The sequence below is a fragment of the Rhinopithecus bieti genome, unplaced genomic scaffold (genome assembly GCF_001698545.2).
Source record: "Rhinopithecus bieti isolate Rb0 unplaced genomic scaffold, ASM169854v2 scaffold_13577, whole genome shotgun sequence".
Lineage (NCBI taxonomy): Eukaryota > Metazoa > Chordata > Mammalia > Primates > Cercopithecidae > Rhinopithecus > Rhinopithecus bieti.
Genome location: NW_016807867.1, coordinates 1,621,517 through 1,635,490, shown reverse-complemented (window position 1 = coordinate 1,635,490; position 13,974 = coordinate 1,621,517). Strand labels below are relative to the sequence as shown.

Sequence of the window (13,974 nt, the reverse complement as noted above, 5' to 3'; positions counted from 1 at the left end):
AGGCATGAGCCACCATGCCCAGCCCACTTCTGCCAAAGTCTAGAAGACAGGCAAGTCATACCCTGAAGCTCTCTCAAGCACTCAGAGTGGATTAATTCTAATGTGTCATCCAGTTCTGCACCTTATTCTTTGTGGCAGAGACCTTCCCAAGACTCCTCCCTTGACCTTGGCCACAGGTGGCCCTTTCTAGATCATATGTGGCTCAACCCTAGTTACCATTTACTTCATTGACTCTGTTTTTCTCATAAGGCCATTACTATAAGGTGAGGAACCCATTGGACAATTCAATCAGAAGTGATACAAATCCAATTATACCCTCTGATGAAGATTTTACTCGGTTTGATTAAAATTAATCTTCCTTATTGCCTCACTTCATTCTCATTTGCAAGAGAGTGCAAAACACATTCTGTAGTTCTGCTGGCTTCTTTCCTGTTTTGTTTGACTCCAGGTCTTTGTGACTTGTACTCTTTTCTAAATTTTTAAATGTAATTATTTTTTTCCAAATAAATATCCCTCTCCTCTTACTCTTCTAAAGTCTCCCTTTGATCAGTATTATTCTTTCAATAGGAATTGTTTTATTTTCCATTTTCCTTGCTAGTCAGCAAGCTCTGTAAAAACAAAGACTGTCTGTCCTACTTACCCCTTTTTCTCCAGCACCTAGCTGGTGCCTGCCACACAATTGCCACTCCATAACTGGCAGATGAAAACTTCTCACCTTGCTAGAGTTCTCATTGATCATCATTCTGAAACTGTCTTCCCTCAGGACTAGTATTTTTGGCACTCTATTTTAGAAGTGTTTGTTTTATTGGGTTTATATTTAGCAATAAAAAAAGTTCCTTGTTCTTTAAGATCCAACTCAAGTGCAACATCTTTTCATCAAACTATAGATTACTCTAGTCCATAATAACAATGCTCTTCTCTGAAATTTTAATATATATATATTATTTTGTGACGGAGTCTTGCTCTGGTATCCCAGGCTGAGTGCAGTGGTGGCGTCTCTGCTCACTGCAAACTCTGCCTCGCGGGTCCCGGTTCAAGCATTTCTCCTGCCTCCAGTCTTCCTGAGTAGTGGGATTCCAAGGCATGCATCACCATGCCAGCTATTTTTTTTTTTTTTTCTTTTTTGTATTTTTCGTAGAAACAGTGTTTCACATGTTGGCCAGGATGGTCTTGAATCCTGACCTCGTGATCGCCCGCCTGGGCCTCCAAGGTGCTGGGATTACGGACATGAGCCACTGTGCCTGGCTCTGAAATTTTAATGGTTTTTTAGAAGCATGCACAACTTGCTAGTTATGTCTCACAACATCCCTGATATTATCTTTTTATTAGTCATTTAATACATGGCACTTTGAGCTATATATTTTATATCCTCCAGTGTAATGAATGTAAATTATATAGATGTGGATATATAGATAAAATGGTCAGAGGTACTTCTTCAGTGGATGATTGTATTCAAGGTAGTCATTTTAATTTCAACAAAAAATATATTTATATTTTTATGTCTTTCAGCATGACCTCTTTTGATATTTTCAAGTTATAGTTTTATGGAGTAGAAGTTTTAGAAGGTTAGTTGATTTTTATGTGCAAACATTGTTTCCCTGTTTTGAAAAGAGTACTGATTTTCACTGAAGCATTTATGTAATTCCAATCTGATATGAAAGTCCCTTTTATTTATTTTTTGAGACGGAGTCTTGCTCTGTCACCCAGGCTGGAGTGCAGTGGCGCGATCTTGGCTCACTGCAGCCTCTGCCTCCTGGGTTCAAGTGATTCTCCTGCCTCAGCCTCCTAGGTAGCTGGGAGTACAGGCGCACACCATGATGCCCGACTAATTTTTGTTTTTAGTGGACATGAGGTTTCACTATGTTAGCCAGGCTGGTCTCGAATTCCTGACCTCAGGTGATCCACACACCTCGGCCTCCCAAAGTGCTGGGATTACAGGTGTGAACCACCATGTCCGGCCTTGAAAGTCCATTTTAAAATGGACTTTGCTCATTCAGGTGAGATCAGGTCTTTCATGTATAAAGTCATTATGTATTGCATTTTTTTACACCACAGAAGAGAAATCATCCCATTTTGTTGTTATTTTCTGTATTTTCTCTGATGTTTAGCTTTGTCACTAGATTTTGTATTGGACTATTTAGTCTCTCTCCTGTTTGTGTTTATTTAAAAAACCCACATACATATTCAAGGCAGCACCATTACCGGAAGGGCAAGGATGGGGAAATAAAATGCCTTCATCCACTTTTTTTCTTTTAAATACTTGTCCCAAATGATGGAAATATTTTAGTTAAATGTTCAAAAACAGGCACATATATATATACATTTTTTTTTTCCTTTTCTTTTCTTTTTGAGAAGGAGTCTTGCTCTGTCACCCAGGCTGGAGTGCACTGGCGCGATCTTGGCTCACTGCAAACTCTGCCTCCTGGGTTCACGCCATTCTCCTGCCTCAGCCTCCCCAGTAGCTGGGACTACAGGCGCCCGCCACCACGACTGGCTAATTTTTTTGTATTTTTAGCAGAGACAGGGTTTCACTGTGTTAGCCAGGATCGTCTCTATCTCCTGACCTCCTGCCTGCCTCGGCCTCCCAAAGTGCTGGGATTACAGGCGTGAGCCACTTCGCCTGGCCGCAAAATATATTTTCTTGTGCCACAAGTAAAAACCAAAATGTAGTTAGAAATTACTTATTTCTCAATCTACCCTAATCAACCAACCCATAGTAATATAAATGAAAAGTTTTCATTTCACATTTTAAACTAAAGAACCATAATAATTTTAAGGTAAAATATAATAACTTGAAGCTATTTGGATTCAGATTATATTTTACATTAAAAGAATTATGGTAGCAAAGGGTGGAATGAGATATTTTATTAGTTTTCTTATTCATTCAATAAATATTTGAGAGGTTTTATTTTGGCAAACCTTGGTGTTTGGATGGAGATAAGGAGGTTGAGAGTTTACAGAGGGTGGCAGAGAGACAACATATGTACAATGCCTCACGCACCTGTAACAGGTGGGTGTGGCCACTGTTGGAGTCTAGGAGCAGCTACTGTCATGTCCCATGGTGATATTTTGTTGTTGTTTTTAGAGACAGGCTCTTGCTCTTTCGCACAGGCTGAAGTGCAGTGGTGTGGTCATAGCTCATTGCAACCTTGAACTCCTGGGCTCAAGTGATCCTCCTGCCTTGACTTCCCAAAGTATTGACATTACAGGCGTGAGCCACGGAACCCAGTCTCTACAGTGATATTTAAGGAAGGCTTCCTGGGGGAGAATGGCATTTGAACTAGGCCTTGAAAGAAAATTTTTTTTTTTTTTTTTTGTCAAGTGAGATAATTATTTCCAGTGTTCAAGTAAGATTTCAGTATTCAGCATTCAACATCCAGTATTCAACAATATTTTGAAGACTGTTTTTAGGTAAACAAACATTTCCAGGAGAACAATCTGGCTGAAACAAATTTATTGAGCATCTTAAACGTTAGGCTAAGGAAATGTAGACTTTTTTTTTTACACTAGGATAACAGTGGAGGTTATCTGTACAAGGGGTTAATTTGTTCACATAAAGAAACAAGTGTCTTCCCACTGTTTTAAAACGTACCCAATTAAAATTGTTCAGTGTAATCATGAAAACGACAGATTGTGAGCTTTTATGTCTCTAAAGTTAAGCTTTTCCAATACGATCTTCTCACAGCTTTCATGACTTTAAAACATTTTAGTACAAAAAATAACGTTTTTCCTGAAAATCAACAGCATCAAATTCTTATAGCAGGCCAAATAAGGCAACATACTGGCCTTTTTGCATTTATTTATGACAGTTTAGTCTCTAAATATTAACCAGCTGAAACATATTTGCAGTGATTCCCAGTTGGTCACTTTTCTAGAAGCTTAGCAATTTTAATTTTTTTAAATTAACATTATGTAAACATCATTCTATAAGAAACGTGCCAGTGTGAGTTGAATGGACCCTGATGTGCTACACTGCAGTGTGGCATACGGCAAGGTTCAGCAATTCTTAAATTGTTCCACTGTGGAAGTTCACTTCAAAATCTTGTTTTAACACTAGATTGTCAGAGAAATGAGGTAACATTTAACTCTTTTGGAGAAAAGAATTCGACACTCTCTTAATGGTGGATTCTTATGAAAAACTCTTTATATATATATATGTACGCATACATATATTTGGAATATTTTTTGAAACCTTGCAGAACCAGTATTTTCAAACATTTGTAAGTATTCCTAAGCATGTATTTGAACAATTAATGTTTCTTCATGTTAACAAGTATCTAAAGTTTATGAACTATCTAAAACAGACAAAAACAGGATGATTAAGCTTATGATGGTGTTTAATAAAAGAACTATATCTATGAATGGTTATGCTTCTATCTTCCTGTCATTTATGCCCTGAAAGTGGAAAATTACTAGATTACCCAGAAAATTTACAGAAGGCATAGGCTGTGTCTGTTTCTTCTGGTACATCTCCTCAGTACTTGGTCCACAGTTCATGTTGTGACATCTGTTCAGGCACTATTTAAGTCATATGGCACCTAACATATGGTACTCTCTTTTGCTATTTAGCAACTAAGTAGAGAATAAATCTTCACAATGTGTATCAGAGGTTCAAAATGGAAAATAAAGTCTGTAAAGTCAAATTTGTTTTAGAATATGGTAGTTTTCAATTAGTTGGGCTTTATTAAAGAAGCTAACAAGAGAAAACTATTCTGTAAGATGTATTTTGTACGATGTAAACTGTGGTAAATATCATTTGGCCTTCATATCCATGTGTGTGTGTGTGTGTGTGTGTGTGTGTGTGTTTTTTTTTTTTTTTTTTTGAGATGGAGTCTCACTCTGTCTCCCAGGCTGGAGTGCAGTGGCACCATCTCCGCTTACTGCAACCCCCACCTCCCGGGTTGAAGCGATTCTCCTGCCTCAGTCTCCTGAGTGGCTGGGATTACAGGCGCCCACCACCATGCCCAGCTACTTTTTGTATTTTTAGTAGAGATGGGGTTTCACCATGTTGGCCATACTGGTCTTGAACAGTAGTATAGAAAACTGGAACTCCTGGGCTCAAGCGATCCTCCTGCCTCAGCCTCTCAAGTAGCTGAGACTACAGGTGCACACTACCATGCCCAGCTAATTTTTAAAATTTTGTAGAGATGAAGCCTTACTTTTTTGCTCAGGCTAGTCTTGAAATCCTGGCCTCAAGTGATCCTTTTACCTTGGCCTCTCAAAGTGCTGGAGTTACACACATAAGCCACCCTGCCTCGCCCTAGCTGTAATCTTGTGTCTTTTAACAAATCTTGTTCTGTCCCCACCTTTTAGTTATTTTTTGATGAAAAGACTTCTTAAATGTTAAGATTTTTATTTGATGGAAGGGACAGATTTAAAGTATCTTAATGTATAATTAACAAAATATCAGAAACCATTTCTACTAAGTACATTTCTTTTGCATTAATCTGGACATAATACTTGTTTTTAAGTGATATATATACACTTTGCACCTTCCTCCTGTCAATATTTTGTTTTTGTTTTTTATTTTTAATGAGTAAATGTGTTAAGGTTTTCTTTAGAGGACCAGGGCATATACTGATACTACCATTTCTTTACTCCCAACTTAAACATATACTCAATGGTACTGGACCTTCATAGGAACATATTTTTGAGAGTGAAAAGAACTACTTATGCCAAACAGTGGTTCAAATAGGAAGTAGAGTTAATGCTGTTTGCAGATACGTTAACCACCATGATAACTACAGAATTATTTTTGTTTCTTTTTAGTACTTGCTTTTGAAGAAAATTACTTACCTACAAAGGAAATTCTAATGTTTTATAAGGAGTGCTGTCAGTCCTTCTTGTCCGTTGTTTTTCTTAAACATTACATTGTTATTTAATTCCGATAAACTTTTTGTTTTGTCTTGGTGCTTCTTGTAGGGCAGTGCTCCCCAACTTTTTTGGCACCAGGGACTGGTTTTGTGGAATACAGTTTTTCCATGGACTCGGGGGTAAGGGTGGGAGTGGGACTGGGGAGATGGTTTTGGGCTCAAACTGTTCTACCTCAGATCATCAGGTATTAGATTCTCATAAGGAGCCCACGACCTAAATCCCTCATATACACAGTTCGCAATAGGGTTCATGCTCTCGTGAGAATCTAATGCCGCCACTGATGTGACACGAGGCAGAGCTCAGGTGGTGATGCTCACTCACCCTCCGCTCACCTCTTGCTGTGTGGCCGGGTTCCTAGCAGGACTACAGACCAGTACTGATCTGCAGCCCGGGTTTGGGGACTTCTGTTGTAGGGTATAGACCTTTCTAGGATAAGGCTTCATTCTTTCTTTTTCTGTACCAATTTATGTGCCCTAAATAAAGTGTGTGCTTAATAATGATGCCCAAGAAATATATGAGACTGGGCTCAGTGGCTCATGCCTGTAATCCCAGCACTTTGGGAGGCCGAGGTGGGAGGATCATCTGAGGTCAGGAGTTCGAGACCAGCCTGGCCAACATTGTGAAACCCCGTCTCTACTGAAAATACAAAAAAAAATCAACCAGGCATGATAGCGTGTGCCTGTAGTCCCATCTACTCTGAAGGCTGAGGCAAGAAAATCTGTTGAACCCAGGAGGTGGAGTTACAATAAGCCGAGATTACTCCACTGTACTCCAGCCTGGGCCACAGAGTGAGACTCTGTTTCAAAAAAAAAAAAAAAAAAAAGTCGGGCGCAGTGGCTCACACTTGTAATCCCAGCACTTTGGGAGACTGAGGTGGGCAGATCATGAGGTTAGGAGTTCGAGGCCAGCCTGGCCAATATGGTGAAACCCTGTCTCTACCAAAAATACAAAAATTAGCTGGGCATGGTGATACGCGCCTGTAGTCCCAGCTACTCGGTAGGCTGAGGCAGAAGAATTGCTTGAAGGCAGGAGGCAGAGGTTGTAGTGAGCCAAGATTGCACCACTGTACTCCAGCCTGGGCAACAGAGCGGACTCTGTCTCAAGGAAAAAAAAAAAAGAAAGAAAAGAAACATATGTTTTGCTTAAGATAGCTAGATGGAAAGATGAGGTTAATAGATATAAGAGTATTTTTGTGGTCTTAGTCAACCTCAATCCTTAAAATCCCACTCACTGTATTTATTTTTTTATTTATAGAAATGCTTCCATCATTTCTTCAGAAAGTTGAAGTTGTCTCAGAAGCTTCTAGAGAAACTTGTGTAGCTTTGAGTGATTGCCTTAATCTCTTCACTAAACAAGAAAGGGTAGGTAGTTCAGAATTGAATTTGTAAAATGATTGTTTGGATGTTGCATGCGTGGTTGTCCATGAAGTCATTGCTTTCAAATTGTTCAAAGGTAGGAAAATATTAGTATTGAGAAAGAAAAGCTTCATTTGTCACCAAAATTTAGAACTTATTTATTATTGATTAAGCAGGATGAAATAACTTGTGTTCATATCTTTTGAATTTGTTGATGTAGCCATATTTAACAAGTATACTTAAAATTGATCAACTCAGGATTGTTGTGACACTTCAATAACAGAGATGTGAAAATATTCTAGAAACGGAAGGTCTTTACATTAAAAAATACTTTTATTTAGGAAATAGAGTACTATCATATTTATCTATGTAAACTAAGCTCAATGGATTAAATATTTTTTGTGTTCTTTCCCCTCACTCTCTTACCCTTCAACAGTTTGCCATTTGCTTTTCTAAATATGAGTAAGGGCTGAGCATGGTGGATCATGCCTGTAATTCCAGCATTTTGGGAGGCTGAGGTGGGCAGATCACCTGAAGTCAGGAGTTCGAGACCAGCCTGTCCAACATGATGAAACCCCATCTCTACCAAAAAATACAAAAATTAGGCCAGGCGCGGTGGCTCACGCCTGTAATCCCAGCACTTTGGGAGGCTGAGGCAAGCAATCACTTGAGGTCAGGAGTTCGAGACCAGTCTGGCCAACATGATGAAACCCCATCTCTACTAAAAATACAAAAATTAGCCAGGCGTGGTGGCGCACACCTGTAATCCAGCTACTTGGGAGGCTGAGGCACGAGAATCAGTTGAGCCTGGGAAGTGGAGGTTGCAGTAAGCTGAGATTGCACCACTGCACTCCAGCCTGGGTGATGGAGTAGACTCTGCCTCAAAAAAAAAATTAGCCAGAGAATCTTTTGAACCCGGGAGGTGGAGGCTGCAGTGAGCCGAGATCGCGCTACTGTACTCCAGCCTGGGTGACAGAGTGAGACCCTATTTCAAAAAAAAAAAAGAAAAGAAAACCAAATATGAGTAAGAGTGGTATGTTGTATGCTGAGCTATTAGTGATTCTTTTCAAAGGATTGAAAAGTTGCAAAGATGTGTTTTAGTTGCCAGAATTAGGATTTTCTTGTTTTGCTGTTTTCCCCTCATTTTATGATTTCAATGTAAGTCAAGTGTCAATAGGCTTTCTTTTCCATTTTGTTAATTTTTATATATATGTCTAATCTTCAGTATTTTAGATTAAGATACCAAATTTCTTATTGTTTTAGTTTACTTGTACCTTTTGGTTAGAGATTAGGTTTCAGGAAAAAGAGAGATGAAATTGCTTTTATATATTTTCCTCTAATACGTAAAGATCTAAAATTTTATTTCCTCATGATTAGAAAGGGATCCTTATGAATTCATATACAATTTCACAGGGTCTCACTGTGTTGCCCAGGCTGGAGTGCAGTGGCACAGTCATGGCTCACTGCAGCCTCTGCCTCCTGAGCTCAAGTGATCCTCCTACCTCAGCCTCCCAAGTAGCTGGGACTACTGGCCTGCACCATGACGCCCAGCTAATTTTTGCTTTTTTTTTTTTTTTTTTGACATGGGCCTTTCTATGTTGCCCAGGTTGGTCTTGAACTCCTGGATGCAAGCCATCTGCCCGACTCGGCCTCTCAAAGTGCTAGGATTACAGGCATGAGGCACCATGGCGAGCATATACGAATTTTTAAATGCTGTGTTTGCTATATGTAGCACCAATTCCACATATTAATTTATTTGGAAAATAAGACAAATGTGGAAATAATAATCATTTAAAACAAACTTACCAGAAGTCTTTTAATAGAATTATATTAACTATCACAGGAAAACATAATTGTTCAATAAACATTTCAAATTGTTGATTTTTTAATACTGTTTGAAAATATCCCTCCTCAGCACTTCTATTTTTGGTGGTTTGCAAATTTCATTTGCAAGTTTATTTAAATAACACATGATTTAGTGTTCTAAATAAATCTGACCAGGATGGTTGCATTCAGAATATCTTTGAAATTAATAAAATATGATATCATAGGATTCATGACATATTTAGTACATTGTAAAACCATATTTCACTCACGTCTCTTATGTGGTACCTAACGGATGTATCGATAGCTTTTTTGTTCTAGAGATGTATGGTTTTAAGGCTGAACATTAGACTGGAAGTAACATGTTATGTTGGTGCATGTTTAATTTCTGAAGCAATCAACCTATTCTATTTTTTAAACTATCTGCTTAAAAACTAGCCTAATTCTTTCTCTTTGTGAAAATCTAGATGTGCAAGAGTGTTAGCCTAAAGTTTAGGCTAATTGACCTCTTTTAGCCTCTTAAATTTATCATGAGGATTAAATAAGATAATGTAAGCAAAATACTTAGCATAGTACCAGACACAAAGTAAGCCCTGAATAAAAGTTAACAGTTATCGCAAGGTCTTAAGTAATTAACATTTGTAGCCTCTCTTTTCTGATAGCATCTTAGAGCTTTTATGTGTGTAACATTGGATTTACCTTGTTTTGGGAGGAAGTAGCATTGTCTAAAGAACTTTTATTTGACCATTGTCATTGGAATGATCATGTTGTGTTTCCATCCTTGTGATTTAAATGACACGGCTACTTCACTTCTCGGAACCTTGTGTTCATCTTTTAAATGAGGGAAACCATGTAGCAAGCTTTTAGGAGCACTGGTCTGAAAGTCTGATGGACCCGTTTTAAATCTCAGTCTTTCTCTAACTTTTCTCCAACTGTGGGACAAGTTTCTGTAAAATGAAAATAAACACCTCAGAGTTGGGTGTGGGCATGAACTCTATGTAGATGAATGATACATATATAGAGTATGTTAGCATAGTGCGTGAAACACAGTATTCTGTTTAGTAACTAGCATTTAATGTTTCAAACTTTTGGAATATATTTAAGATATCTTCTGAGTAATTATATGAAATGTCAACTCCATGAAACACTTAGAATCCATGGGTTTCCTTCTCAACAATAGGATAAACAGTGAGAAGGCACTGCAAAATATTTGAAAGGTAAGTGGCATTTCTAAAGTTAGTCTTTCAAATGCATAAGGATTACAACATAGGAATTTAACAGCGTAATCGAGGTCAGAGTGGTGTAATTATGTGCTGTAATACCTTATTTATCTGGCATTATAAATTACATTTCTCTTATCTGGAAATTTTATTAAAAGAGCAGACATAAGCTTTGAAGACCTACAGACCTGGCTCTAATTCCTGGCTCTGCTGTTTACTCTCTTTGACTCAGTTTTAACATACAATCTCCTATTTAAGATGGTGACCAACCAAAGGGATTGTTTTGAAGAGTAAATGCAATCATATTGGTAAAACACCTCTGTAGGGACTGGCACAAAACAGGGATCCGGTAGGTGTAAGTGACCCCAGCCCCCACAGCAGCAACGCTGTTTTTATTCTAGTCTTTTTTGATGGCTGTTATTCTAAATGTTCCACATTTACTTCTTAATCTAAAATTTTACAACTTAATTTTATGTTTCTTTCATTTTTTTTTTTTTTTTTACAAGCCCTTGTCAGGCCATAATTGTACGTTTTCTAGGTGTCTCGAGATTGGCCTTTTGTGTGTCAATAATTACTCTGTGCCTTAATACAGAGATGTCCTCAGGGGATAATGTTTATACGAGTCTGTGTTTTCTACTAAATGGCCCGGTCCTGCCAATGCTTTTGAGCTCTTGTTTGCTCTTTATAGGTTTTTTAAAATTACCTCTCTTGATTTTCAAATTAACTGTGTACCTGCCTCTAGCAGTGGAATACTGATGCCTTCTGATGTACTCTTTCTAATCTCCCATTTATTAAAAGAAAACCAGATAACCAAACTCCATAAAATTATGTCCAGTCAGAGTAAACTGGCTCTCTGTGAGAATCTTGGGGGGTTACAGTGTGTGCAGGCCTTCGTGCCTTCTATTTCTGTGGTACGTGGGGTTTTTTTTGCTTATTTGAGGATGTACTGATATGACCTACATAATCGAGGTGTTCATAGGAGCTGTAAATAAATGAGGCATTATTGTAGGAAGATTTTATTTGTAAGTAAAACTGCTATGGCCTGGTGGCTCATGCCTGTAATCCCAGCACTTTGGGAGGCTGAAGGGGGGGTGGATCACCTGAGGTCAGGAGTTCGAGACCAGCCTGGCTAACATGGTGAAACCCCGTTTCTACTAAAATACAAAAAATGAGCCGGGTGTGGTGGTATGCGCCTGTAATCCCAGCTACTCGGGAGGCTAAGGCAGGATGATCTGTTGAACCCGGGAGGCCGAGGTTGCAGTGAGCCACGATTGGGCCATTGCACTCCAGCTTGGGCAACAAGAGCGAAACTCTGTCTCAACAAAACAAAAAACAAACAAAATAACTGCTTATGCTGTTGAGAAAATTGCAGTATATAAAATACTTTGTAAAGTTTGTGGTTGATCTACTGAAGCAAAACCTAGATACTGTTTTCGGGTGGTTTTCTTGGAAACGGTATAACAGAATGTGAGTGCTGGGTCTTTCTTAGCCTGGTCTGAACGTTCCATTCAAAATGCCAGAAACTGGTTTCTGAAATTATATTTGTTTCTGTAGTTTTCCTTGCTAGAGGATGCCCTCCTCATTTTGTGTACTATCGAGCTTCCTTGATGTTAGTCATACCAATTTTCCAAGGTAAGAACTGCCCATTTAAAGTTAGTATAAGCTCACTTATCAAGTGTTTTATACATATTTCATGTTAAATCTCCTGACTGTTGAAGAGCTGTGACCCAACTGTATGCCTGGAATGAGAGTGGTGCCGGCCAGGCACGGTGGCTCATGCCTGTAATCCCAGCACTTTGGGAGGCTGAGGCAGGTGGATCGCCCGAGGTTAGGAGTTCGAGACCAATCGGACCAACATGGTGAAACCTTGTCTCTACTGAAAATGCAAAAAATTAGCCGGGCGTGGTGGCAGGCACCTGTAATCCCAGCTACTTGGGAGGCTGATTGAGGAGAATCAGTTGAACCCAGGAGGCAGAGATTGCAGTGAGCCGAGATTGCACCATTGCCCTCCAGCCTGGGCAACAGAGTGAGACTCCATCTCAAGAGAAAAAAAAAAGAGAGTGGGATTAATTTTGTGGTATAATGGAAAGATTCAGACCCTACATTGGAACTGTCTGAAGGGTTGGAATTCTGTACTGCTTCTTTGGACCGGACACTGCTATCTTTGAAGAGAAATCATGTGTTCATATGGACTTACAGCTCTACAAAGTCACGATCTCTTCCATTCATTTAATTTCCTGTGCTGTCGGGCAGTCCTGTAGTCATTTTGTGACCCTGCTACCTTTTGTTTCCTAATGTTCTTAACAGCTCTTTTGGGCCTGCACCCCTCTCTGGCCCTCTGTCTCTGTAGTCCTCTCAGATCTCTTTCCACTCTGAGCAGAATTCCTTTGTTAAACATGAGGAAGTCACTGTAGATGGCTCCACTCCCTACCACTCTTCACTCCAGTTTTTATCTGCATCTGCTCTTACCCTTTCTTCTTGCCTTTTGCTGGAGGCATCTGTCTCCTTACATTCTGCTTCTCTGGGGACCTTGCTTCAAAAAATAGCTCCTCTCTTTGGAATTCTCTACCCTCTTATTTATAGCTTTTGTCTATCTCTCTGCATCCTTTTCCAATTCCAATTTTGAAAATATGATACTTTCTGTTTCTACTTCTTAATTTTCAGCAAGTCCACCGAAACTGTTCTTGCCAGTATTTCCTTACTGTTAAACCAGAGGACATTTAAAAATTGTCTTGCTTGTCCTCTGAAGGGCCTGGCATGTGACTACTTCCTGTTTTTTGGAATTCCGCTGTGGCTTCCACAGTGCCACCTCTTTTGGCTTCTCCTTCCTCAGTAGCAGCTCCCTTTCAGTCACCTTTTGTTTTTCTTTTGAGATGGAGTCTTACTCTATTGCCCAGGCTGGAGTGCAGTGGCGCCATCTTGGCTCACTACAACTTCAGCCTCCCAGGTTCAAGTGATTCTCCCGCCTCAGCCTCCTGAGTAGCTGGGATTATAGGGGCATGCCACCACACCCAGCCAATTTTTTATATTTTAGTAGAGATGGGGTTTCACCATGGTGAATCACGCTGGTCTCAAACTCCTGACCCGAAGTGATACACCCGCCTTGGCCTCCCAAAGTGCTATGATTACAGGCATGAGCCACCACGCCTGGCCTCAGTCACCTTCCAAAGCATTTTTCATCTGCCTATGTATTAAATGTTAGTTAGGTTTCTGTGAGTGACCTTCTTACTCTTCACATTCTCCCTGGATGATCTCACCTACTCCTTTAACTAGAATTTCCTGAGGACTCAGATGTCTCCACTTCAGACTTCNTTTTTTACAAGCCCTTGTCAGGCCATAATTGTACGTTTTCTAGGTGTCTCGAGATTGGCCTTTTGTGTGTCAATAATTACTCTGTGCCTTAATACAGAGATGTCCTCAGGGGATAATGTTTATACGAGTCTGTGTTTTTCTACTAAATGGCCCGGTCCTGCCAATGCTTTTTGAGCTCTTGTTTGCTCTTTATAGGTTTTTTAAAATTACCTCTCTTGATTTTTCAAATTAACTGTGTACCTGCCTCTAGCAGTGGAATACTGATGCCTTCTGATGTACTCTTTCTAATCTCCCATTTATTAAAAAGAAAACCAGATAACCAAACTCCATAAAATTATGTCCAGTCAGAGTAAACTGGCTCTCTGTGAGAATCTTGGGGGGTTACAGTG

At 39.4% G+C, this 13,974-nt stretch overlaps 1 protein-coding gene across 2 annotated transcripts in view; it reads left to right on the top strand.

Moving 5' to 3' along the window:
- The window catches only part of OSBPL1A (oxysterol binding protein like 1A), a 240,516-nt gene that overhangs the window by 108,725 nt on the left and 117,817 nt on the right, over positions 1 to 13,974 (top strand). For both annotated transcript variants that reach the window (XM_017884011.1, XM_017884012.1), the window contains exon 15: positions 7,129 to 7,235. In XM_017884011.1, the coding sequence (XP_017739500.1) occupies positions 7,129 to 7,235 (107 nt within the window). The remainder of the gene's footprint in view (positions 1 to 7,128; positions 7,236 to 13,974) is intronic.